The following is a 27,871-nucleotide window of genomic DNA, read 5'->3' as shown; positions in this document are numbered from 1 at the left end:
GCATCCACCACTGCAACCCATGTCTTACTCAAAAAAGGGCTTGCAAAGTCAAGGTGCAGATGCTCCTGAGGGCCCAGTGGTGACTAGGGGGAAAGTACATCAGGTGGTGCAGTTTGCCATTGAGCACACTCAGTCCAAGAACTTATCATGACCTTGATGTCCTTTCTATTGCTGGCAAATATACATGATGTGTCAGCTGTTTCGTACAGAAGGTGTTCCAATGACAAGTGTGCATGTGGATACTCTAGGGCAGGGAGCCAGAGGAATTACAATCCTGGTTCGTTACTGTTTTGTTTGTATGAGGAGAACACCATCTTGAAGGGAAAGCGTGGTTTTTTTAAGGCAAAGACCTTTTTGAGGAAACAATCTGGTGTTGCGGAAAGAGAGGCGACCCTTTCTGAATTCATTTGCAATCTTGCAGAGATTGGGTCCACTCTAGTCTGAGTTGTGACCACTGCTGTATTAAAAGGAAATCTGTCAGTAACAAAAAAGCCTTGGAATCCAGTTGAAAAATAATGGTTTTCTGGGTGTTGAAATCAGGATCCGGACCTAATGGGAGTTGGGATGGGGCATTGACATTACCGAGGTGACTTGCCAACTTGTAGGTGATGATTTACAAGCTGATGAGAATGATATCTACCACTGCCGTCTTTGTGCTGTCCAGTGTGTGATGGTGTTATGAGGACCAAACAGTTTGTAGTGTGTTATTAGATGAAACTTCACACTTTATAGGTAGGTGTGGAATACCTTGGTCATATAAACTGTAGCCAAAGCCTCTCCTTTGTTTTGGCGGTAATTTCATTGTGCATTGTTGAGTATCTTTCAAATGAGCATAGAGGAGTATTTGGAATCACCATCTTCTTTGTGGAACAGCACTGCAGCTACCCTATACTGTGAGGGTCCATGACGATTAGTAGTGACTTACCTGGTGAAAACAGGATGAGGCACAGTGCTGACTGTAGGGCTCATTTTGGAAAACAAAAAGCTGCATCTCAGTCTGGAGACTACTTGAATGTTGCCTCTTTTTTTCTACAGTATGTTTAGTGGATGTGAAATTTTGGCAATATTGGTAATAAAATAGCTGTAGGAGCTGATTTTTTCCCATAAAAGATGGAAGTCACTTAAGGCACTGGGGTTATGGCATGTTCTGTATGGCATGGATGTGCTGTGTGGTAGGATGAATACCCCTTTTGCTGACTATGACACCAAGGTTGTTGTTAGAGTTTGAACTTCCAGAGTTAATGTTTTTAGCATGCAGTGTTTAGTTTAGCGAACAGTGACAGCAAGTTTCTAAGATGAATACTGTGGTCCGCCTGTCACAATGATGTCATCAAGATAATTGCAGCCTGGAGGAATGTCCTGTATTAACTGTTCAAAATATCACTGGAAAACTGCCAGGGTACTTGAAATGCCGCAAGACAGCAGTTATATTAGCAGAGGCGAAAAGGAGTATTTAGCACTTAAAAGTTCCTGAGATTCCAGTTATAAAGGTAACTGCAAGTATGCATCAGATAGATTGAGATTAGTGCAGCATTCACTATTTTTCACTTTTGGAAACAGGGCTTCCAGATGTAGAAACGGGCAAGTATCTATGACTACCTGGGCATTTATGGCATTAAAGTCACCATGCTGTCAGAGAGACCCATGTTTTCTTTATAATGACAAGGAGAGAAGCCTATTGGCTGGGTGAGACAGGTATAGTTCCACCAGTTTGTCTAATTCACTTTAACAGTATCCAGTGGGATGTATGGGATTGGATGCACACGCATTAAGTGAGGTATAGCACCCCCCCCCCCCCCCCCCCATTGTTAATGAGTTTTCTCTTTCATGTCATTGGCTTTGCCTGCCTAACCCAGGAGTGAATAGGTCTGAATACATGGCAGTTAAATCTTCTATGCGTGAGAATAGAATCTCAGAGGACACCAGGCAAACATGTTGCGTAATTGAGAAACCAAACTGTTTGAATGCATCTAAACCAAATATGTTTCCTGCATTACTGAAATTAATGGCAAAGAATGCAGGTTTTAATAATGAATTTCATTTGTAAAGATTCTTTTCACGTGTAGTTCATGGCCATCATAAGTAGTTACTTTTGTGTGAAACAAATTTAGAGTTGGGGAACCTAGCACAAAATAGATATTATTATTTGTAATAGGTGATGAAATACTAGTATATACTTCAAAAGTGATAGCAGTGCCACGCATTTGTAACATTAATAATAGTTTTACATATTTATCTGCTTCCAGATTTATTAAAGCTTTTATGTTGTGCACTGCTTCAGTCTGTTTACATGATTGGTTTTGCAAGAGGAGGAGGTTCAGTCTTGGGCTCACCTCTCTTTCTATTCCACCAAGTAGTGGACAACTTAAGCACCCTCCTATTAATGTGAGTATCTGTGCCACAAGTAAAATAGGTAGCCAACCAGTGTGGGCAGCAGGAGACAGAATGTTGTCTGAAACAATTTGGGCAAGAAGGCAAGTGATGGCTAATAATTTTTTTATTTGGGTTGATTGCTAGATAAGTTCTCTGAAGTGGAACTAAGACTAGGGAAAGAGTATTTGGATGTGCTTGAAGTCGCACTACTCTGACCAGCTTCCTGTCGTGCTTAGGGAAGGGAAGTTTTGGAGGACTAAGATGTTAACCAAAACAGTCTTACTGTGCCTTATTTTTCCCTGTAAGGTTATGAGGTGCGTTTGCTATCGCCCTTTTGGTGACTGCGGACACTATGTGTGGACTGAGCCTCCCATTGGCTTTCTGTTTCCTGTGTGAATTCGAAAGTCTAAGCCATTCTAACCACCACATCCAAAGAAGAATCAGAATTCCATGAAGCTTCAGCCCATTTCCTTATGTGGCAAATATCTGATGAGTAAATCCCCCATCATGGAGTCTGCATACGAGTTTTGCCATGTTCCATTGGCACGCAAAAGTTTATGACAGTGACACTGATCCTGAAGATCAGTAACCTGGTTGTTACAGGATGTAGACTGCTGTTTGCACATCAGTAAAATTCTAATCTATTCCACACTTCTCGGGATTGGCAACCATAATGATACAAAAGCATTTTACAAAATTCAGCAAGAGACAAACTATCATGATTCTGCGTGGTAGACAATTTACGTAGTAAGCAAACACACTGTGATGACTATGAAAGGAAAGAAAATGATCTTTTTAGATGTGAATCAGCTACCTTGTAAGCAGTGAAGTGATGGTTGAGATGACATGAATGTTTTTCCCAGTCGTCAGTGCTGTTGATAAATGATGGAAATGGCAAAACTGCCACAGGTTTCTAGTTTTTGAAAGACAATGTTGTAAGTTGCTGCTGATGCTATTCCAGTAGTTATTGATCAAGCTGTCATTGTTCCTGCTGTTGTAGTAGCCATTGTTTCATGAATTCCAGCTCCATTTTGCCTGATTAGTCAATAATAGTGATCATCGCTATCTTAGTTGCACTTATGAACACAATTTATTGAATGTATGCACATGCAAAGTATACACATAGTTGAACCAAGCACATGCAGGGTTGACTTGACATTATGAGAACACAGCCGGCTGAAACAAAGTATGTGGAAGTCTAGGAATATAAGAAATTGTTGTTGTGTTATAGCAGGCTAATGGACCAGATGTTCCACAGGCGCAGTCCCAGTAGGAGTGACTGCTTTGGGCTTGGAAGAGCCCTTAAACATGGCTGGCAATTGTGTGGTCCTGCGACATGATATGACTTGTGGTGAGCGGTTTGGCGTATGCTGATAATGCTGCTTACAGTGAACTCACATTGATGTCAAGTGTCACTTGGAATGAGGACCATGAGCGATAGTCGATTTCTGATAGTTGCAGAATTCTATATCACTGTCAGAGATGGTTGCAGTAGAGTCCTTAAAAAACTGCTCAATAAATGTGTGAACAGCTGCTAAAATATTGTCAGAAGACATCTCATCCATTTTGTAATTCTGCACTACTTGGAAAGCAGTGCCACCTGGCAAACCCAAATATTAAAAGCTGGACAGAGTTAATGGAAAAAAATGAGCAATGTACAGAAGATTATGTACAATACTGCCTCTAATAAAGGTTGTTCCAAAGCTACGCCTAAGCAGAGGTAATATCGAGTACCCACCAGGCAACCCATTTGCACACTTTCTGTATGTAAATGAACCACTTTGCCACCAGTCTCTAGATGCTCGTCCAGAGCAGTATGATCACATAGGTTACGGGTCAGCTGCCTTGACTACCTGCACATAATGTGTTTGATTACCCCTACCAACTGGTGCCCATTGTCACCCTGCTGCCCACAACCTGCTTTAATGTATAGCTCACATTGTGAGGGGGTAATATTCATAACATCCAAAGCATTCCTAAGTAATGCATGCACACTTTGAGGAATTAAATAATGAGCACCTTAAGGAGCCCAGTCATTGATAGCTCAGTATGTGTTAAGTGAATCTGAATATCCGATTCTGTGTGCATGTAAGGGCCATCAATTCACAGTAACCACAAGGCCTGGCACAACTCAAGAACTACAGTTTGGTGTGGAAGTGGAATACAGTGCATTGTAGGGAACAGGGATCTTGACTGAACTGCCTGTATCTCTGTGTTGAAATAAGCTGCAGCTATGAGGTGTTATGTGAGTCAGCTCTTGATGCAAAATAGCCACTAGCAGGCAACTCAGGTACCTCCTGCACCATACATTTAGCAGGTGTGCTTGGATATAGCATATTTTACCTTAGCTAAAAGAGAGAGGTTTATTCCATCATTTTGCTTAAAAACACTCCCAGGAGTTTGGCTAAGGATTTAAAGAATCAGAATGTGTTTAATGTAATAAAAAACTATGATTTCTGAGAAGAGTTCATGGTTAATGCCCAGAAAGATCTGAATGTTGATCTGTAAAATCTGTTGAGAGATTGCATTAAGAATCCTAGTGCTTCCTTTATCATAGGTAGTTTCCCTTCAACCAAGCAAATCACACAGTCACATTGTCCGAAGTGTATTGTTTTGCGGTACTACCAACTACATTTGAATCCAGTTTCCAATATACCGTGCTGCCATTGGTTTCATCAGTTAGGATCAACTATTATACTCAACACAGTCTTGACCATTTCATTTTGTTAGGACACAACATTAGCAGTAGGGCTAGCGACCCACTTCACATGCAATTACCAAAGTCTTGCTACAGTTTTTATCATGAAAATCATCTAATGACTAATTATACCTTTCAGCACTCAATCTGATAAATGCAGACATTTTAATATATTTTCCATACACAATTAGTAGTAATAATTTAACAGTAATAATTACATCAATGGAAACATAGAAATTTCTCATCTAGGGAAATAGCTCATTTGAAATGTTGAGAGTTTCAGAATTGGCAATGTTGGGTTGCATAATGCAGGCAAAAGCCTTTTTTCTACAAGTTACTGACAAGCTGTTGCGATCATGACTGAGAACTTAATTTGCTGTGCAATGTGTTTTGTAAAATATTATTTGTCCATTTTTCTGTTACCCCTAAAGCATTCTGAAAAATCTGTAAAATGTTGACTTTATCAAGGAATGTACTGGAACTTAAAGCTCAATTTAAACACTATCAAAAATGAATTGTAAGGGGGTTGATGCATATTACGAATGACATCACACACTGACACAAAATGTTTGCGTGCACTGCTCAATAGATAGTAATTAGTTGCAAAAGCACAGTAATCCACAGACAATAATCCCCACTATACATTTATACTTTCTCCTTGTATGTCTCATAAAACAGTGTGATCAGTTGTATGGAATACACAAAAACCAGGCATTTTGATATGTTTATGTCCTTCAGTGCATCTGATAACAGGGCTGGAGTTGCTTGCAAATATGCTGCTAAGTATCTCGGTCAAAATCATGTGGACAAAAAATTGTTTCTTCATCTGGAGGTTCACCTTAGAAATAGATTCACTCCTTTCTCCATCAACGAAAACAACTGTACTCCAGCAAAAGAAAAAGCCATTCTTCAAACTATACACCAAGAACCATAACAAGGTACAAATAACATAGCAAGGCTATGTTGCACGGTGAAGGGCTGTGTACCTATCATTATTTGTTAACATACCACCAGCATCCTGAAGACCACCTTCTGCAGATAGTTTTTTTGAGTGTTCAACAACAATATGAAAAGATGTAATTGTGTTATGAAGTTAAGAAGGGACTCACAAGTTATGATTACAGTTCCACATGGGCTGTGGAATATTTAAGAACCAAAGAAAATTTGTTCTAGACTGAGACTTAAACCTGTATTTGCCACTTGGAGCAAGTGGTCACCTTTTCTTTTTTAACAACTTTGGCTACCTAGGCACACTTCCAGGAGTGGCCCAAACCTCCATTTGTACTGGTGCCTTCTCTCCCTTGTGCTCATACTATAAAGCTGTGATTCCAGCACAGCAGGAGGCACTGTTTTCCTCTTGTCGTTGCCTGAAATATTCTACAGCTGGTGCAGAACCATAATCACAGTTTTTTATGTTCATTCTTAATTGAATGCAGCTGTTGATCATCAATGCAGTGTCTCACGCTGCATTGCAGTGTATTACAAGGATTTCAGAGAAGCACGAGCCAGAGAGTCTTTAAATTTTTAGAGATATAGGGAGGTTGCTTTGAGAATCTCCTTTGAAGACAATGTATGTTTTGTCAGAGACCAGCTGTCATTGATGCTGTATTTATATTATTTTAGCAGATTCCTGATGTATTACACCTGTTCACTCATATTGAACGTACTAGTATCTTTAACATCTTCATAAGCATGTCTGATAAATGAATGACATGTTTACTGTTAAAAATACTGTAATTGTGGCATATAAACAGTTTAAATATGAGAGGTAATTATTAAGTTTTAATTATCATCTCAGAAAATCAAGTTGCGACCATGAAATTGTGTGATGGTGTTAGTTTTGTTCTACACAGTCACTCTTAATATGACACATTTTCCTCTGTGATGGAAGATTTGGTGCAGACCTTCACTGTACAAGTTTGCACATTTTGGCTGCTCAGGAAATGTTGCATCTCAAAAATCATCTCGTCATCATTCTGGAAATGCCTGCCATGCAATGGTGTCTTCATTTGAGGGAAGAGGAAGAAGTCACTGAATGCCAAGTGTTGCACAGTGATATGACACACATCACAATGGATAACTATGGACAGAAAACAAAAAGAATACATTGGTATTCCATCCAGTTACCTTCATTTGCTACAGAAACGTGTGTGTACAAATTAAGTTAACATTGAATTACATGTTTATTTCTTCATACCATGAACACTTTGAACATTTTGATAAAATATAATAGTCTGTAGAATTGCTATTGATTCTGGGGCAGTTTAGCACTAGCTGTTTGGAATGTAATATTCCAGCACCGCAAGAAACTATGTATCAACAGATGTACTTGTCAAACAGGTGCTCTTCCCTCTCACCAAACTTCAACCATGGTTTGACTCAAAGTCGGCAAAGAGCTGCTGATATAACTTGCATAAAGTAACTTTGTCATTAACAGTTAAACTGGGATAAGTAGGGTGGTGGGTGGGACCTACAGCATTGTCAGTATGTAGCCTGCCACATTTAACAAGGTTCTGCATTTTACCAGTGAAACAGGCACTACAAGTATGTGGCACATGACAAATACATGTTCAGTGGCAGCCCTTCATTACTTGACTAGCTGAAACATCAATGACAGTCATTTTAGGCTGTACTCTTGTTGGTCGCAAGCCATAGCTATAACCTCAGTAACTGCTTGTAATATGCAAGCGCCCCCCCCCCCCCCCCCCCCCCCACAAAAAAAAAAAAAAAAAAATTACACATGCATTAATGAATACAGGAAGCCATTCTGTAGGACCAACCACATTGGAGGCCAAACTGACATGCAGTCCCTGAAGATGGCAGCAGTCATTCCAGTATTGTAAGCACAGCACACCGTACAACTGATCTGACCTAATAATATTGTCCAATCCAATACGGCCTTGTTATGTTTTGCAAATAGCTGTAATGGTAAACTACAAATGGCACCCACTTGGCAAAATATTTCAGAGGTAAAAATGGTTCCCCATTTGGATCTCCAAGGGGGGGACTACTGAAGATGATGATGCCTTCAGAAAAATTCAAAACAAGTGTTCTACAAGTCTGAGCATGGAATGTTAGAATCCTTAATTCACTAGATTGGTTAGAGAAGTTAAAAATGGAAGTGGATAGGTTAAATTTAGAAAGAACAAGAATTTTGGTTAGGTGAGTACAGAGCAACAAAAATAAAATCACGAAGGGGCAGTGTAAGAGTATGTATAATAATAAGAAAATAAGACTGTGGGTAAGCTTCTAGGAACAACTTTGTTGTTGTTTTTGTTGTTGTTGTATTCAGCCCTGAGACTGGTTTGATGCAGCTATCCATGCTACTCTATCATGTGCAAGCTTCTTCATCTCCTAGTACTTACTGCAACCTACATCCTTCTGAATCTGTTTAGTGTATTCATCTCTTGGTCTCCGTCTACGATTTTTACCCTCCACCCTGCCCTCCAATGCTAAATTTGTGATCCCTTGATGCCTCAGAACATGTCCTACCAACCGGCCCCTTCTTCTTGTCAAGTTGTGCCACAAACTCTTCTTCTCCCCAATTCTATTCAGTACCTCCTCATTAGTTATGTAATCTACCCATCTAATCTTCAGCATTCTTCTGTAGCACCACATTTCAAAAGCTTCTATTGTCTTCTTGTCTAAACTATTTATCGTCCGTGTTTCACTTCCATAAATGACTACACTCCATACAAATACTTTCAGAAATGACATCCTGACATTTAAATGTATACTCGATGTTAACAAATTTCTCTTCTTCAGAAACGCTTTCCTTGCCATTGCCAGTCTACATTTTATATCCTCTCTACTTCGACCATCATCAGTTATTTTACTCCCCAAATAGCAAAACTCCTTTACTACTTTAAGTGTCTCATTTCCTAATCTAATTCCCTCAGCATCACCTGACTTAATTCGACTACATTCCATTATCCTCGTTTTGCTTTTGTCGATGTTCATCTTATACCCTCCTTTCAAGACACTGTCCATTCCATTCAGCTGCTCTTCCAAGTCCTTCGTTGTCTCTGACAGTATTACAATGTCATTGGTGAACCTCAAAGTTTTTATTTCTTCTCCATGGATTTTAATACCTACTCCAAATTTTTCTTTTGTTTCCTTCACTGCTTGCTCAATATACAGATTGAATAACATCAGGGACAGGCTACAACCCTGTCTCACTCCCTTCCCAACCGCTGCTTCCCTTTCATGCCCCTCAACTCTTATAACTGCCATCTGGTTTCTGTACAAATTGTAAATAGCCTTTCGCTCCCTGTATTTTACCCCTGCCACCTTTGGAATTTGAAAGAGAGTATTCCAGTCAACATTGTCAAAAGCTTTCTCTAAGTCTACAAATGCTAGAAATGTAGGTTTGCCTTTCCTTAATCTATTTTCTAAGATAAGTCGTAGGGTCAATATTGCCTCACGTGTTCCAACATTTCTGCGGAATTCAAACTGATCTTCGCCGAGGTCGGCTTCTACCAGTTTTTCCAATCGTCTGTAAAGAATACACGTTAGTATTTTGCAGCTGTGACTTGTTAAACTGACAGTTCGGTAACTTTCACATCTGTCAACACCTGCTTTCTTTGGGATTGGAATTATTATATTCTTCTTAAAGTCTGAGGGTATTTCGCCTGTCTCATACATCTTGCTCACCAGATGGTACAGTTTTGTCAGGACTGGCTCTCCCAAGGCCGTCAGTAGTTCCAATGGAATGTTGTCTACTCCCGGGCCTTGTTTCAACTCAGCTCTTTCAGTGCTCTGTCAAACTCTTCACGCAGTATCGTCTCCCATTTCATCTTCATCTACATCCTCTTCCATTTCCATAATATTGTCCTCGAGGACATCGCCCCTGTATAGACACTCGATATACTCCTTCCACCCTTCTGCTTTCCATTCTTTGCTTAGAACTGGGTTTCCATCTGAGCTCTTGATATTCATATAAGTGGCTCTCTTTTCTCCAAAGGTCTCTTCAATTTTGCTGTAGGCAGTATCTATCTTACCCCTAGTGAGATACACCTCTACATCCTTACATTTGTCCTCTAGTCCTTTAGCCATTCCTGCTTAGCCATTTTGCACTTCGTGTCGATCTCATTTTTGAGACGTTTGTATTCCCTTTTGCCTGCTTCATTTACTGTGTTTTTATATTTTCTCCTTTCATCAATTAAATTCAATATTTCTTCTGTTACCCAAGGATTTCTACTAGCCCTCGTTTTTTTACCTACTTGATCCTCTGCTGCCTTCACTACTTCATCCCTCAAAGCTACCCATTCTTCTTCTACTGTATTTCTTTCCCCCATTCCTGTCAATTGTTCCCTTATGCTCTCCCTGAAACTCTGTACAACCTCTGGTTCTTTCAGTTTATCCAGGTCCCATCTCCTTAAATTCCCACCTTTTTGCAGTTTCTTCAGTTTTAATCTACAGGTCATAACCAATAGATTGTGGTCAGAGCCACATCTGCCTCTGGAAATGTCTTACAATTTAAAACCTGGTTCCTAAATCTCTGTCTTACCATTATACCTTCTAGTATCTCCAGGATTCTTCCATGTATACAACCTTCTTTTATGATTCTTGAACCAAGTGTTAGCTATGATTAAGTTGTGCTCTGTGCAAAATTCTACCATTCTTTCTTTTCTTACTCCCAATCCATATTCACCTACTACGTTTCCTTCTCTCCCTTTTCCTACTTTCGAATTCCAGTCACCCATGACTATTAAATTTTCGTCTCCCTTCTCTACCTGAATAATTTCTTTTATCTCATCATACATTTCATCAATTTCTTCATCATCTGCAGAGCTAGTTGGCATATAAACTTGTACTACTGTGGTAGGCATGGGCTTCGTGTCTATCTTGGTCACAATAATGCGTCCACTATGCTGTTGGTAGTAGCTTACCCGCACTCACATTTTTTTATTCATTATTAAACCTACTCCTGCATTACCCCTATTTGATTTTGCATTTATAACCCTGTATTCACCTGACCAAAAGTCTTGTTCCTCCTGCCACCGAGCTTCACTATTTCCCACTATATCTAACTTCAACCTATCCATTTCCCTTTTTAAATTTTCTAACCTACCTGCCCAATTAAGGGATCTGACATTCCACGCTCCGATCTGTAGAACGCCAGATTTCTTTCTCCTGATGACGACGTCCTCTTGAGTAGTCCCCGCCCGGAGATCCGAGTGGGGGACTATTTTACCTCCGGAATATTTTACCCAAGAGGACACCATCATCATTTAACCATACAGTAAAGCTGCATGCCCTCGGGAAAAATTATGGCTGTAGTTTCCCCTTGCTTTCAGCCGTTTGCAGTACCAGCACAGCAAGGCCGTTTTGGTTAGTGTTCCAAGGCCAGATCAGTCAATCATCCAGACTGTTGCCCCTACAACTACTGAAAAGGCTGCTGCCCCTCTTCAGGAACCACACGTTTGTCTGGCCTCTCAACAGATACCCCTCCGTTGTGGTTGCACCTACAGTACGGCCATCTGTATCGCTGAGGCACGCAAGCCTCCCCACCAACGGCAAGGTCATGGTTCGTGGGGGGTAGGAGGAACAACTTAGTGAACTCATTATCATAGCCACACACACACACACACACACACACACACACACACACACACACACACACACGCACCTTAGCACAAGTTTGTTTGGCTCCTGGTTCTGCAGCTGATGAATAGATTGAAAGAACATGTGATGAGATTAATTAAACTATGCAGTTAGTTAATAGAGGCACAAATTTGTGATGGAGGACTGAAATTCAAGTGTAGTAAAATAAAGATAAGGGAAAATAAGAAGAGAACTGACTGAGACAAAGAAACGAAAGGGTAATCAGCCTCGTACAATTCTGTGCATAGCATAATTTAATCATTGCTGACACTTGGTTTAAAAACTGAGAGAGGAGGCTGTACACTTGGAAGATACCTGGAAACACAAAATGATTCTAAATGGATTTTATAATGGTTAGTCAGAGATTTTGAATCCATGTTTTAAACCACAAAACATTTCCTAGAGCAGATGTGAAATCTGAACATAAATTACTGATTATGAAGTGCCAATTAAAGTTGGGGAAAGGTAGGAAATTAAGGAGATTAGGCTTAGATAAATTAAAAGAACCAGAAGTTGTTTACAGCTTCCAAGGTACCACTAGGCAACAGTTGACTGAAACAGGGAAAGAAATAAAAGATGAATGGGTAGCTTTGGAAGGTGAAATAGTGAATGCAACACAAACACCTACATGAAAAAGACAGATCCTTTTCTAAATCCTTGGATAACTGAGCGGATGTTGAATTTAACTGACAAAAGGAAATAAATATAAAAATGCAGCAAAATGAAGCAGGTGGCAGGGAAAGAATACAGACTTCTGAAAATGAGATTGTCAGAAAGTGCAAAATGGCAAAGAAGGAATATCAAGCAGAGACATGCAAGACGGAAGAAGCATGCATGACTGTAGAAAAGATAAATACTGCCTATCAGGAATTAAGTAGACCTTTGGAGAAAAGAGAAGCACTTACATGAGTATTAAGAGCTCAGTACTACCAGTTCTAAGCAAAGTGAAAAGTGAAAGCAGTATAGAAAAGGAAAGTTCAGGATGAAATAACAGTAATATGAAAAGGATAGAGCACCATGTAGAATAAGCACTGAGTCACAGACAGGCACAGTGAAAACACTAAAAACATTTAAGCTTTCAGAAAAAGTCCTTCCGAAATAGAAAACACACACACACACACACACACACACACACACACACACACACACACACACACACACACACACACACTTACACATTCACAGCTCATGCACACATGGCTACTGCCTCCAGCCACTGGGGCTTAATAGCTTGTATCCTGTTTATCCCAACAATATGACCTCAAAAACTTTTATCCCTCTATTGAAAAATGTGACATAGTTTTGTAGTTATTCTTTTTTATTGCAGTCTGCTTAAAGTTTGGTTTAACTATTGACAGTGATCATCCAACTCTTAGAAAATAATAAAAAATCATTTTTATATACAATTAATCATTGTACCTAATTATCCCCTCCAGACCTATCCGAAGTGCGAATAAAAACAATACAGAGATGTTCAGCCGAAAAGGCAATATTTTAAACTGGTAAGCATTACCTTCAAATAAAGAAGCTGTAAAAGGTTGGTCCCTTCTGTAGTGACGCCTGCCCATACCCAAATGTTAAATCCACTGAACTAAAAAATTTGGCTTCCTCACACTTGGATAACTCCTCAGTACTGACAGGCCTGTCCATTCAGTTTCAATGTCCCACTCTGGTAGAATGATGCTTAAAACCACACCCTACATATTGTTTGATGTCTGTGAAGTACATTCCAGTAGAGAAGAAACTTTCAGTGGTAGTATAGGCAACGTCAACCAGATGTACAACACAGAACAATGATTGTTATTGTGCCTTAATTGCCTAGAAACAGTCAAACAAAACACCACTTGCTCTGGCCAGTATCTTGTGGCAACCTATTAGTCACAAATCTTCCATCAGAATGTATATCACAAGCTCTGAGAGGATTCTCTATATGCTTGTGGATCTGCCAGGTGCATCTTCTGTGCACTAAATTATTGTGTAGGCAATCATAGTGCCTTGCCTATTGTGAGTGAGCCCAACAACAGTGGGTTGTTGTCCTATTCACGAATGATTCCCAGTTTATCTTGCTGTGTTTCCCATCATTTATCCATGTGGCATGTCTGCAGGACATTCCACAGTCTCGCAAATATTGTGGAAAGTGACCAACGTAATAATCCCTGTGGTTTTTGTCTGTTGCATGCAGAGGATAGGAATGAGATCAGTACTTGCAGAATGAGGACATCACGTGCCCAGAGTGGTCAATTCACTCCCTTGATTTAAATCCAATTGAGCATATATCTGCAATTCCATAGACTTAAAATTGCATGTGAGGGCATCACATTTCATATTGACACTTTGTTTGCCACCTGTGGATGGACGTCACATATTGTAAGTGCCACTCACTAGCCAAGGCAAGTTTTCTGGTACACCCATCTGTGTATATATATATATATATATATATATATATATATATATATATATATATATATATATAATAAAGGGAAACATTCCACGTGGAAAAAATATATCTAAAAAGGAAGATGATGAGACTTACCAAACAAAAGCGCTGGCAGGTCGATAGACACACAAACAAATACAAACAAACACACAAAATTCAAGCTTTCGCAACAAACGGCTGCTTCTTCAGGAAAGAGGGAAGGAGAGGAAAAGACGAAAGGATGTGGGTTTTAAGGGAGAGGGTAAGGAGTCATTCCCTAAGGTAAGTCTTTCCGCTCCTGGGATTGGAATGACTCCTTACCCTCTCCCTTAAAACCCACATCCTTTCGTCTTTCCCTCTCCTTCCCTCTTTCCTGACGAAGCAACCGTTTGTTGCAAAAGCTTGAATTTTGTGTGTTTGTTTGTGTGACATCTGTATATATAGTTTGTCATATCTTTTTAATGCTTGAAGTATTGCCACAACTCGCCCTCCTTGATTGCTTATACTTCTCTCACTCCATTTTCTTTCTTGGATGGCGGCATTTAGTGTAAAGTATATGCATAATAGAGTTGGGCAGATTTCTTTAGTAGGTAGTTTAGGTGGATGTGGAAGCAATAGTGTTGTTCTCTCTTTCTTTCATGCTTTACTAATGTAAATGTTAGAGTTCCATGATTATAATAATTGGCTTTGTGTTGAGCCCTGTGTTTTTTGTAAAATGGTGCTGAAAGCAACTTAATGCAAGTTTTCATTCAGTATATTACTAGTCAATTTTTTCAGCTTTTTCTGTCATGTGGAAAACATTGTAAAAATTTTAATGGTAACTATTCTGTGTCTTACATTGCTTTATCTTTGTTCTTTTCTAGGAGTGGGTCGTGAAGGTCTTCAGTCAGGTGCTGGCTCCGGTGTTCACAGTAGTGGATTTTCATTGGGAAGGGAAGAGTCAATGTCTGAAACATCATCCTTGTTGTCTCAAGGTTCCCACACTCATATATCAGTAAACACTGAACGCCGAATGGGTGCAGCTGGGAAAGCAGGTTCAGCACCAAGTCTTACCACATCAGCGTCACAGCATTTTCCTCGAGAAGAACGCCAGGGATCACTACCATTGCAGGAACCAGATGTAATTGCTAGTACAAAGGGCAATGGTAAGATATCTGATGTGAAAACAGCAGACAGTGTTGCTGTACCAGTTCCTGTGGCCCCTCCTCGACGTAAGAAGAAAGCCAAAGCTCAGGCACCCAAAACACTCAGTGTATGTACCATTATTTTTGTTTGTGTTAATTTCATTATTCATTGCATTGCACCACATATCATATCTTGATTTCAGCTGAGTATTAGAGATAAAACATCATGGGAACAGGTTAGGTCAGTTGTTTTCACTCAGTCATTTTTGAAAATCTACTGAGTTAGGTAGCATGAAGTACTAGGTGACTTCACAAGCGTCAAGAGTTTTGTACGAAATTTCATTATGTCTGGCTGTTTGAGATATGCATGAGACACTTTAGTAAATATTTTTAGTGTGAAGGCTGTCCATGGTGTATTACTTCATTGGTTTCTGTAACCATAAGAAAGTGAATACTGGTTTCAGCACCAAGTCTTACCACATCAGCGTCACAGCATTTTCCTCAAGAAATTTTGTCTCAATTTAGTATATATTCAAGTAGCTTATACAATACACAGAAAAATCAAACTTAAAGTACATGGATTCATCATTACCAAAGTGGAAATGGGCTTTTTGTGCCACACAAAGAGATGAAGTGGAGAAACCTGTTTCTGACCCAACTGCACAGAATATTTTGTGTAAGAACTCTGACAAAGTTATCACCTAACATGGAAGTCGTCGTCCTCACTGCAGGTGTGGGACCTGTGAGTGCCAAGGCTGTAGAAGAGGTGTTTTGCAGGTTGGATATAATGTGGGGGACTGGAGTTGCAAATACCTGGCAAAACACAAGAGAAAATACACCTAACCCTTCTGTGTTTTAACCACAAGGTATGCTACGTACAAATGTGATAGGTGACTACAAGGTGAAACAGATTTTAGTGGACAGTCTCAAGGATATCTACCATACCTCAGTTGTATCAGGCTTATCCAAGCAAGCACAACTCTGGACTTAACAGATTCCTGATTGTTCATAGGATGAACATAGTATACAGAGAAAAATAAGATCTTTTATCCCATAGCATGTAAGGTTCTCTAAAAGCCTTTGGTTTAGCCGTACTGCTTAGGGATGTAAAGATAATGCAGCATGTGGACGATGTCAACCTGCCCTTGAAACATAGACAGCAGAGGACTGCATCTAGCATTTATGCTTGCTCTAATTGTTCATTGCGCATGGTTTCCTGAAAGTCAAAATCTGGCAGACATCAATAAGTCATTTTACATGCAGGGATCAACTGAATTCAGCTTCTGCCATGCTTGTTTGAGCATTGTGTACTTGAATGGCCTGACTGTCCACTCTGGGAAAGGGAGAATATCCATTTCTTCAGTTTTCATATTGTAAAAATAGTTTTTGAAGGTATATCTGATAGGCATTCAGTAAGTAATGCAACACACATTTTTCTCAGCCAATTTCAGTTTCAAAAACGCAGAATTTGTTGTGGGACGTTGTAGAATATTCCTTTCTCTGCCCCTATAGCTTCATGAAGCTCCGATAGGTGGCAGAGTTATATGTAGACTTCAGAATGGCATCTGTAATGGAGATGTGTTCCAAGCAGAGAGCTGTCATTGAGCTCTTTTTTTGTGGGAAACAAGATATTCAGAGATGCTTGCAGAATGTCTACAGACAACTGGCAGTGAACAAAAGCACGTTGGGCAAGGATTCTGTCTTCATTGCAACAAGGTTACACAAACCTGTCTTATCTCCTGATTACTGGCCAGCTGCACACAGCTTTGACTCCCCCTATGTTGAAACATGTGGACACTCTCATTCGAGGTGATCGACAGATCACAGACACCAGGTTGCTCACCTGGACATCTGTTGATAGTACTGACACACGTATCCGCCATATGGGATACTGAAAGGTGTGTGCCTGCTGGGTTCATTGCCACCTAACAGAAGACCGTTAAGAGTTATGGAGGACCATCTGTGCAGAATTGTTTGCATGTTACAAGGCTGATCTTCACAATTTTTTGTCAAACATTGTCACAGGCAATAAAAAATGGGTTCATCACTTTGAACCAGAAGCAAAACAGCAATCCATGGAGTGGCGTCACACCACCTCTCCTCCAAAGAAAAATTTGAAAGCTGCTTACTCAGCCAGAATGTCTTTTGGGACTCTGAATGGGCTATTCTGTTTGATGCCATCCCTCATGGTGCAGTGATCCTTGAAGTGGGGCAGAGGTATAGGTAGCCTTCGAAATGGCATCTGTAACAGAGCTGCGTTCCAAGCAGAGAGCTGTCATTGAGTTCTTTTTGGCAGAAAACCAAATATTCAGAGACCCTTCCAGAATGTCTACAGACAACTGACAGTGAACAAACCATGTCGGGTCATTGGGTCAGGCATCTGTCATCATCACAACGAGGTCACTCAAACCTTGATACGCTTGTATTGTGCTGCCCTCGGGATATTGAAGAAATGACTTCATCTTGTTTCTCACCACAAAACACGAACAGACTTTTCCTTCTCTATGACAATGCAAGGCCTCGCACAAGTCTGCACATCCAAGAGGAGCCCACAAAAGTCATTGGACTGTTCGTCGTCATCCACACTTCAGCTTGAATCTTGTGGCTTCCGACCTCCATTTGTTTGGCATATGAATGATGTATTCCACAGGAACCAGTACACGGGTGATGGGAGGCTATTGATGCAGCAAGACATTGGCTACAACGTCGACCAGTAGAGTGATACCATGCGGGCATACAGGCCTTCCCAGTAATGCGGTGTAAGGCTGTTGCATTGAACGGAGATTGTTGGTAAATAGGTGAATAAAACCAACAAAAAGATGTTGCATTGCTTACTGAATGCCCCTCATACAACAGTGCCATATCGTTTTAAGAACTTACTTTTTCATCAAAAGTTTTACTCGTATTTTCCTTGTTAAAAAAGAAAACTGCTAATTTTCATTGTGCATTATTTATTTCAGTTCCATAACATTTCTCAGTCAATTTTGAAGAAAGTTAAAAAATTGGACTTTCCTTCACACATGATGGTGTGAAATCTTAGCATCTTAACAAACCTTTTACCTTTCCATATTCACACAATCATTGTGAAATGATGCTGTTTGTGAAACACATGCATGTGATTTCAAAGTCTTACACTGAAAAACTGTGATAGTGTGCAGCTTACTGATCGCTAGTTTTTAGACCATACATTACTGTGAGTGAAATATATCTAAAAGTACGAAAGAGCTTTTGAAATGGTGGTGAAATCTCTCTTCTTTCGCAAGTAAATGCGAGTTGTTAAATGGTGTCAGTGCTGTGATTGCAAGCCAACAGAGTTCACACAAGTTTAGTATAGTGTCAACTTTGGAAAAAAAGAGAAAAGAACGAATTACTAGTGACAATTGTAGTCCAAGTATAGTAAGCTCATGTGATTTTAATCACCATTGTTCAGAAAAATCCAAATATACAGATTTTATTCATTAGTGATGACCCATTACACTGGAGAATCATCTGCTGTGGTCTTAAAGTAGCTACACATTATATCATAAAAGGAATTAATTCATTTCCATTTCTAATGATATTGCTAACATATATCCACATAAGCTATTCCTTCCTCTCCCTTCTTAAACGGGTGTTGTAGACCATTCCTTATCCCTAACTGGTAAGTTGCTTGATGAAAGTCAGTATATCTGAAGCCATAAAATTTCCCTTCTACATGGATTAGGTAAGACACTGTTTTTTTTTTCTCCCCCAGTTTAGTACTTAATACAAGTTTTCTGCCAATTTTCCATTAAATTATTTCTGAAGGAGAATCTTTGACCTTGCTAAACACCTGTAACAGCGATTGTGACACATTAAATATTTTAGCAGCTTTCAGTGTCCGTATAGTTGTATTTGTGACTGCACTTGTGACCTTTGTCATAATTTCTTCATCCCATTTCTTCCTTTTCCCTGCAGTGTATATTTTGGCTTTGTACTTGGCATCCTAGAACGAAAATGGCACGTGTTAGTCCTGTTGACAAAATGGTCCAAAACTGACTATACCCCAAATTTAGGCCATTACTACTACATAATTTTTGGCTAGTTACAAAATGATAGAAAACGGGTATTAAAACTAAAGGTATGCTGAAAGCTAAGATTACCCTCAACATGAGGGATTATTTGTGAACACAGAACTGTATGAAAAAATAATGTATGCATATCGGCAAAGGTTTTAAGATAGTTGAAACTGAATTTATGCTGACCATAGTTGCATGTGATGATGCTCTTATGTGGTGGTCTTACAGAACAACCAATGTGGTCTGAGAGATTTTTAACTGTATTCAAATTATTTTTGTTGTATGCAGCATTAGACGCTACCTTGCAGGAACAAAGATGTACAGCATAACTAAATTGATGAGTGTAGTTACATTAGCTGGTGGGAATATACCAGAAGTAACATCAGCCTGCAGATACAGAGCTGCTACTGTAATGACCACATCATCAGCTGGGCAAATGCACCAGGACAAGTAGCCTGTGCCCACTCCTCCCTGTGTTCAACCGCAACCTGCCCACTCTGAACATTTATACTCAAACAAGAGTATACAAGAGCACTGCACTCCACTGAGTAAGAGCAAACAAAATCCTCGATTGCAGACCTCTAATGGATGAAATTCCAGTCACTGCCTTGGTGTTTGAAATGCACTGGTAAGCATCCAGTGTGGAGGTGGGATGCTGTAAGTTTACAATAGAATCAATTCTGAGAAATTTAAGTACCAAGGTGTGTACCATATGCTGAGGTAAAGATGATATCTAAAGCAATTCTCTCTCTTAGCTTTGGCATATCATTTTAGTCTTTCTTTTTAAAATGCGCTATGAGAAGTAGTGCCTCAACACAAATAGAAATGTCTAATGCTGGCACTAATATGTGAACATGGAAATGTACATGTAAAACTGCATCTGCACTCAATTCTAAATTGATTTGTGGAACTGATGAGAGAGCCATCCCTCGTTGATGGCGGGAAGAGAAGTTGATGTGGATATCTCTTGGCCAATACAGCTCTATCCCTCACTGCATAGGGGCAAGGCAGCTGCCAGAGGTAAATAAAGGATTAAAAAGTAGAAAGTCACTAAACAGAAAACTGACCACTTCAGTATAGATAATGGAGGTGTGAACATAGAGGCTTTAGTAACAGGACCGTCTGGTTCTCCCAATTTGATGCAGAGTCACTGCCACATCATAGCAAAAAAGGGAAAGCTCTCTAGAGAGACAGTAGCTACACTCCACCAAAATTCAGAATTCATGCAGATGTGATAAAAGGTGGAGGATGAAGTTACTGTTTGCCAATAACTCGTACCAACCGTCACTCATCACCCATAACACTCAGCTAACGAAGTGTTAGTTGTATCAGTGCATGTTCCACTTGTCATACGGGTGTGCTTTGTCTGCATAGGCACTGCAGCACGCCAACAGTCAAGTCCTCTCAGATCATAAGTCTCATTCAGTAACTACTTTATATCAGCATAGACACCAATACACACAAAGTGCTTTGTGACTCCTCCCAACATTTGCTCCTGTGGTCAAATTTTAGATATCCACTTTTATTAGACTTGTGTCCTCTGAGTACAAGTAAAATGAAACATTTCGGTACTGCATCAGGTTGTTGTCTGCCGTAGACTCCTCAAAATGATCACCTACACTTGCAGGTGCAATTTTGTGGGAAATGCTAAATTATGCAAATTCAAGTGACTGTTTCACTGTTTTAATCCATCTAACAAAGAGAGAGCAGTATCAGAGTGGCAGCTGCAAAAAATGGTTGCTAATTTAGGATAAGAAAACCCTGCACATCCACCTGGCTGTTGCAGAACAACATGACAGTTTCCAGGTTTAGTGGGTCACGTGATAGAGGTCATCCACAAAGCCATGGATACATTCATTCTGAAATCTACCTCTCCTGTTCGGAGACCACCTGTTCTGTGATGGAACAGCAATTTCCAATCTGTGTTGAGAAACAGGCGGCTGGTACTGTGAAGATTCAGCAGCAGTCCATCTGCAGAAAATTGAGCAGAATTTTGGGCGACAGGGTCTAAAGCAAGGAAGTATAAGGAGAGCATAAAGAAGTTACAGTATGAGTTCCTGTGCACATCCTATAACAAGGTATAGGGATCAGCAGAGTAAAGTTTATGGAAGAACAGAAAGAATTTCCACTCACTTTTGTATTGAATGACATCATCCTACTTTCCATTTCTGAAAAAATAGCCCAGGCAGTTGCGTAACACACTTCCTCGACCATCCAGAATTCCATATCTGTTCTGCGCCTTGAAGCTGCTGAGAAGAAGAGTAAGCTGAATTCTATGTTAAACAATACTGAGTTGTACAACTGTCCATTTGTAATGGGGAAACTGAAATCAGCTCTGTAATTTGTCCACACTACCTCTCTTGAGTTAGAGAAGTTTCGGTATAGTATGTTACAATACCACACCTTGCAATTAAAAGACAAACGTAATGCATGAGGAAGACTCCTGAATCAGTTGTTAACTGCAATCCATAACGGTACTAGCCACTCCCAGTATGGACAGTCCCACTATGCTGGAGGTGGCAGAAGAAGTAGCCTTCCTCCAAAAGAAACATCCTGTCACGGTATTTTTCTGTATCAGGAAGGGTTATTATGGCAACTAAAGACACAATATTGTCAAACAACTTCATGAATGGTGAATTTGGGGATACCTTCCCTTCTTGTTCTTCTTGGGCAGATACTGTTTTTGTTACAATTGGAGATGTACTAAAAGACCGCTTTGTTTAAGAGAATACGGAATTGCAAGGAAGTATACTCAGTTTACTCTTTTTCCCATTGCCACCAGTAGCATTACATCCACAGTAAAGATTACAGTTAAATTCTCCTTGTTCACTGATGATTTCTCAAGTTTCTGTTTGTCCACCAATCTCAGCTTTACAACACATAAACATCAGCTGATAATTAAGTGGTTGAAACAATGAGTTGAAAAATGTTTTTAAATTTTCATCAGAATAAACAACTTGTGTATAGTTTATTTGGTGGCACCTTTTTCATACTTAGCCAAAATTGTGTATGAAAGATGTCAATTTGAATTTTAGCATCCTAGTTTTGGGTCAGCTTTTTCATAATAAATTGACGTGACTGCAACATCTCAAGGAGTTGAAAGTCACATGTCAGAAACTAATTAACAGCCTGAAGTGCCTTAGCAAATGGAACTAGGGAATGGGCCAGTCGTGTGCCCTGCAGTTTTGTAAGACATTTATTCACTTCTGACTTAAATAGAGTTGCATTAAATATGGACCAGAAAAATAGATGTGTCTAAAGATGTTAGTCTCTGTCTGTAATGAGAGCATTAAGCTAGCAGTTGGTGCTTTACAAACAAACATGGTTTCATTATATGTGCAGAGGCTCATGAGCCACCAGTCTCGACAAAGCAACATGTCCTAATGCTGAGAGATGATTTGAAGGTTTTGTCACCACAAAATTTGTTGGCAGACAACTAAATCACTAATCTACTCCTTTTTCCTGGCTCCAAGCAGGAGAACACCTTTTGGATTAGAAGTGCCAGAACACAAGAAATTAAAATTTTAACTGCATTCTCTTAAATGGACAGCGTGGTGATAGTATTTTATGTACTGGTGATCCAAGCAGGCAAAAACACTTGCCTACCTGTTATTCTTCCAGACAAGGTTATCAGTTTCCACGTCCCTAACACACACATGCATTTCTGAGAAGTTTATGCTATCTAAAACGCACTTAGAAGGAATGAGAAATCACTGTAGCATGAAATTTATCTGCTTAGACACTGTGTGTCCTATAATCGGTAGCGGATATATACCCAACATGGAAGAAGATTCAGAACATTTAACACTTTCTCCTGAACATACAGAGCAGAGAAAAGTAAGTACCTTTCTCATGGGTAACTAATGATAAAGGGTATTGGGAGCAAAAACATAGTAGATACAACAGCCAAAATTCCTGTAGATAGTGCAGTGAAAATTGATCATAGACCTTTACACAGTCTTATCTTGCCAATGAAAAGAAACTTTTGTGTCAACATGTGTGCTGCTGGGAAGTGATTCTTTTAGCTGACAATTACATGGGCAAGGAATAGATTGGCCTGGCAGTGAAAGACTTCAATAAAATGGCCTTCACAGTGTTTGTTAACTACTTAAACACAGAAAATTTACATGTATATGCAGTAGAAGTGAAAGAAGAACAAAGACTCAAAACTGCTGGTATCACTATCAATAATAGTACTCCTGAATATTGCAAGAGTGATGGCAGTGTTAAAAGATAATGTATTTGGGGGAGAAGGGACCAAGACTTCTTATGTAAGTACTTTAAAATAATAATAATAATAATAATAATAAAATTGCTGTGGCGCATGGCATCTACTACAGTGGCACTTCTTTAGCATTTTCAATCAGTTCTGAGGCTGCAAATGCACACAGTTCACTGCAGTGGGCACTCCCTACTGGTGTTATGTCCTGTATGCATTTGCACCCTCATGACTGACTGAAAACGCCAGAAAATAGACCATTATAAGTTTTCCACTGCAGTGAAATTCATGCACCACAGGGTTAATGAACAAAAGTTAATTTCACAGTGGACACTGTTTGCACAGTAATTTGAAATGGCAGTTCATGTTGAGAAAGTACATTAACGTATTTCTGATTTAAACTGGCTGTCCGAGGTATATACCAAACAGTTCATACTGAACAGCGTGCAAATAGTAGTCGCACAACTTGGGGATTTACGCATTGCATTTTCAAGATTGTTGTTCAGAATGCCAGTTGATGATGAGAAGCAACATTACACATTCAATTATTAGCTTCCTTGTCTGTGGTATGCACCAAAATCATATGCATAACACCGATGAGACAGTTTCATAACAGCAGCCACAAACACAGCACTGCTACACTCGTGCAACACAATGGCCCATGCCTTACTCACACTACAGACTCCCTTGTTGATGTTCCATCTATCGACCTCTGCTACATTCGTGACACTCAACTCATCTTGCTTAGCATTACAAAGAGTACTATGTTTTACAGTTTCTCATTAATCATAATTTAATACTATCACGTTTGTGAAAAAAATAATTGAAATAACATGTTAATAAATGTGCAAAGATGCATCATGCATCAGAAAATGTGGTATATAACAAATTCACAAATGAAATAATGGAAACGTTCAGTTGCAGATGGACACAATTAAGCAAAATCATTCTGATCCGAGCTGCCAGAGATGGGGCTCATGTATGTACGAGGCTTGCTTACTTTTGTGTGTGTGTGTGTGTGTGTGTGTGTGTGTGTGTGTGTGTGTGTGTGTGTGTGTGTGTCTTTTGGTCTTTTGGTCTTTCTTTTTGTGATGAAGGGTGTGGGTGAAACCAGTGTGTAAGAGTAATTGCGCCTGTCTGTGACTTTAGTGTCCTTTTTACAGCAAATAGTGATTTATCTTTTCCTTAAATTGTTGAAATATCACAAATAACAACTGCATGATGTATATAGAAACAAAGTTACAAGACTTACACTGTAATAAATCTCTACGATGTATGAAGGAAAGACAAAGAAAGGAAAGCAGAAAAAATAGAACAGTAGTCATAATGTAGTGGTATCTTCACAGTTGGCATTATTATAAATTGCAATCAAAATCAGTGTGGGCTTGTAAATTACATACTCATGTTCAGACAAAAGAAAGTATGTCTGTCTATTTTCTTATGTTGATTATGCAGTGTGGATTGCCGATGGCTGGGGGAGAATGTAACTCCAGTAACCCCAGGTTCATTTCAGAGGAGCAGGGAAGTTAAAAGGTAAAGAACATTTAGCCAGTTAGTGTCCACTCTGGCATTGTCTTGGAATAGAAGAGAGCTCAACTTTGCTGTTAATGATTTGACCTTTCTCAATGTGAACCCATTGATTGTTGCTGTATCAGCAATAAGGCAACAGATGAAAAAGTTACCTTTCAGTAAAATTTAAATAACAAAAATTTATCATATTGTGGACCTGGGGCTCCTGTCACTGAAAGAATTCACCACAGGTGAAATCAGCAACCTAATTGGGACCTTACATCTAAGTGCAACAAGAGTTTAATTTTATGTAACAATTCAAATCATGAAATGTGGCTACTGTTGTTAAGTACCAAGCAGTATACACAGTTGGTGACACAAAATGGTGACCGTGTTACAGGGGTAGCCAAAGCTGGTTTCAGAGAAAGTGTCAAGGAGTACAAGCAACTGGAACATTTGCACGACAGTTCATATTTACAAGTCAGTTTTTAATATTAATGAAGGGAAGGAATGATTAACTTCAGGTGTCATTGGAGGAAGTGAGGGGACCAGTGTGATTTGTAATATAACAAGGGTCGTGTGACATTGAGAGGCTTCCTCATCAGGCAGCATGCAAACATAATGCCCTGTGTCCTTACAGTGACTGAGTAACTACCAGAATGGCACCATTTGGTTGCCAACCTGATAATAAGGCAGATTTAAACCTCATCACAGGATTTTGAAACATAAAGGTTTTGTTTTAACTGTAAGCAGGGAGTATTGATGCATCTTAACTAAAATTTATTTAGAACTTGGTAGTCTTACTGATTACATCCTCTAAGTAATGTTGTAATTTAAGTATCCACTACAGCCAGTCAGAAAATGAAGGTCCAGGTATACAATGACCAACAAACGTCTTTGATACAAGACAAAATCTTCCTTATTGGAAATCTTTTTTAAAACTTGGAAATCAATTTAAAACAATCATGAACAAAATAATTCTTCTGGTTTGAACACAGAATTGTACTTCAGCGGAAGGCCTGTCATAGGTGAAAATCAAAGTTCTGAATAGAAGAGCTGAATCAGAAGTCCTGATGGGACTGGTCAAAGTTCACAACATTAAATTAGCTGAATCAGAAGTCCTGATGGGACTGGTCAAAGTTCACAACATTAAATTTTCTAAGTCCAGCAAAGTCAATTTTAAAGACAAACACAGAAATATTAAAAGCCTGTTGGTCAGTCACCATGTTGGGGCCACATCTTCTGGAAGCCCATGTTAGAGGGTGTAGAGGTAGCTTTCCAGTGATCTCCTGAATGTGGAAATGCAAAAACATTCAGTTCCTGGCCCAGAAAGCCCACTCAGTTTGGACTGGCTTTTCAGGACTCATACACTGGCCTTAGTATAGCCCTCAATGCCAGGATACAGTTGGTCTTGCTTCCTGTCACATGGCTGGTATAAGAAAGAGGTCCATGGGGCCAGCGACCTTTGCTGGCGCTTAGGTTTCCATCTGGTGGCCATAAGTAGTGTGGCATTCCTCAAGTGTTAACTTGGCATTCCTCAAGTGTTAACTTCTAGGAAGCCAGCTGCCTGCATAAATTGGGTGTAATGTGTGTTGCTGCTAGCGAAAGCATAAACCCACAATGCAGCAGTAATTGTATATAATGGAGCAAAGAAAAGTTACAAAACTGAAAATATATTAATGTGCAGAAGGCACCAACTCAATTACTTGGTTAAATATTTCTAAAATTCAACCAGAATGATAAATGAAATTAAATAACTTTACCTGAACAAAGAATTAAGTGACACAACTGCAAAATATGCTTCTAAATGTGCCTTACAGACAAATAATAACTTATTTAGAATAAACACCTGAAGTGTGATTCTTTCATCCATATTTATGTTATCACAACAGTAAGGTAATTAGATTAAGTTAAACTTAATAGAAAGATTGAAAAATAAAAAACGGCAGTAAAACATCATCAAATAAATTAGTACTAACAGTAGTAAAAGATTGTTGCTTGAATCAGTCACAAAAGTATGCAACATGCAAGACAAATACGAAGTAACAGTTTTGGTTAAATAAAACCGTTCTAGGTGAAAGAGATTACAAAATTATTATTCATATTTGTATAAAAATAAAATTTGTCGTTAACTGTGTGTTTCATCTTGGTACAATCCATTGGGACAGGGAAAACACTTGTGATCAGTTGGAAATGCCATATGCAGTAGACTAAATCACTTGTGTATGTAAGCCAGTATAAAGTCTTGCCCATTATCAGAATAGCAAACAGGCAGGCAGGCAGGAGGTCACTGAAATTATGTTAACTAAGATACCGTGTTTGTGAAATGCTGTAATATATAGTGTGACATGTTGCTGTTCTTGTGTTATCAACTGATCCAAGGACTGCAGCAATTCTTTGTTTTTAATATCTTGAAGAACTGATAATACAGGATGTGTACTGAGAAAGAAATTAAATTTTGATATGAATAACAGAAATTGTTCGATAGTAACTTTCAAAGTTTCTTTCAGTTGTGAGGAGAACTCAATACCAGGCCAAAGGATATTGCGATATCACAGTGGGACACACTGAATAAAAGTCTGCTGTTGTTCAGAGGCGAAAGATTCTTGTCTGGAATGTAGCCTAATATGGAAGTGAAACATGAGTGATAAGCAGTTCTATGATACGTGGTGCTATAGAAGGATCCTGGGAAGAAAAGATAATGGCACAATTTGGCTTAAAGAAGGGTTGGTCTATAGAACAATTCTGAGGCGTCAAGGAGCTGCCAATATAGTATTGAAGGGGGGGGGGGGGAGGTACAAAAGCTGTAGAGGGAGACAAAGGGATGAATAAAGTAATCAGGTTATAATGTATGTAGGTTGCAATATGTATTTGGAGAAGAGGAGACTT

At 39.3% G+C, this 27,871-nt stretch overlaps 1 protein-coding gene across 1 annotated transcript in view; it reads left to right on the top strand.

Moving 5' to 3' along the window:
• LOC126187888 (WD repeat-containing protein 44) overlaps nt 1-27,871 on the top strand; it is a 144,925-nt gene that overhangs the window by 66,365 nt on the left and 50,689 nt on the right. Inside the window, exon 4 of the mRNA XM_049929242.1 lies at nt 14,957-15,345. Coding sequence (XP_049785199.1) covers nt 14,957-15,345 — 389 coding nt within the window. The remainder of the gene's footprint in view (nt 1-14,956; nt 15,346-27,871) is intronic.

Source organism: Schistocerca cancellata, chromosome 1 (genome assembly GCF_023864275.1).
Source record: "Schistocerca cancellata isolate TAMUIC-IGC-003103 chromosome 1, iqSchCanc2.1, whole genome shotgun sequence".
In the NCBI taxonomy this organism is placed as follows: Eukaryota; Metazoa; Arthropoda; class Insecta; order Orthoptera; family Acrididae; genus Schistocerca; species Schistocerca cancellata.
This window is presented reverse-complemented; position numbering and strand designations above follow the sequence as displayed.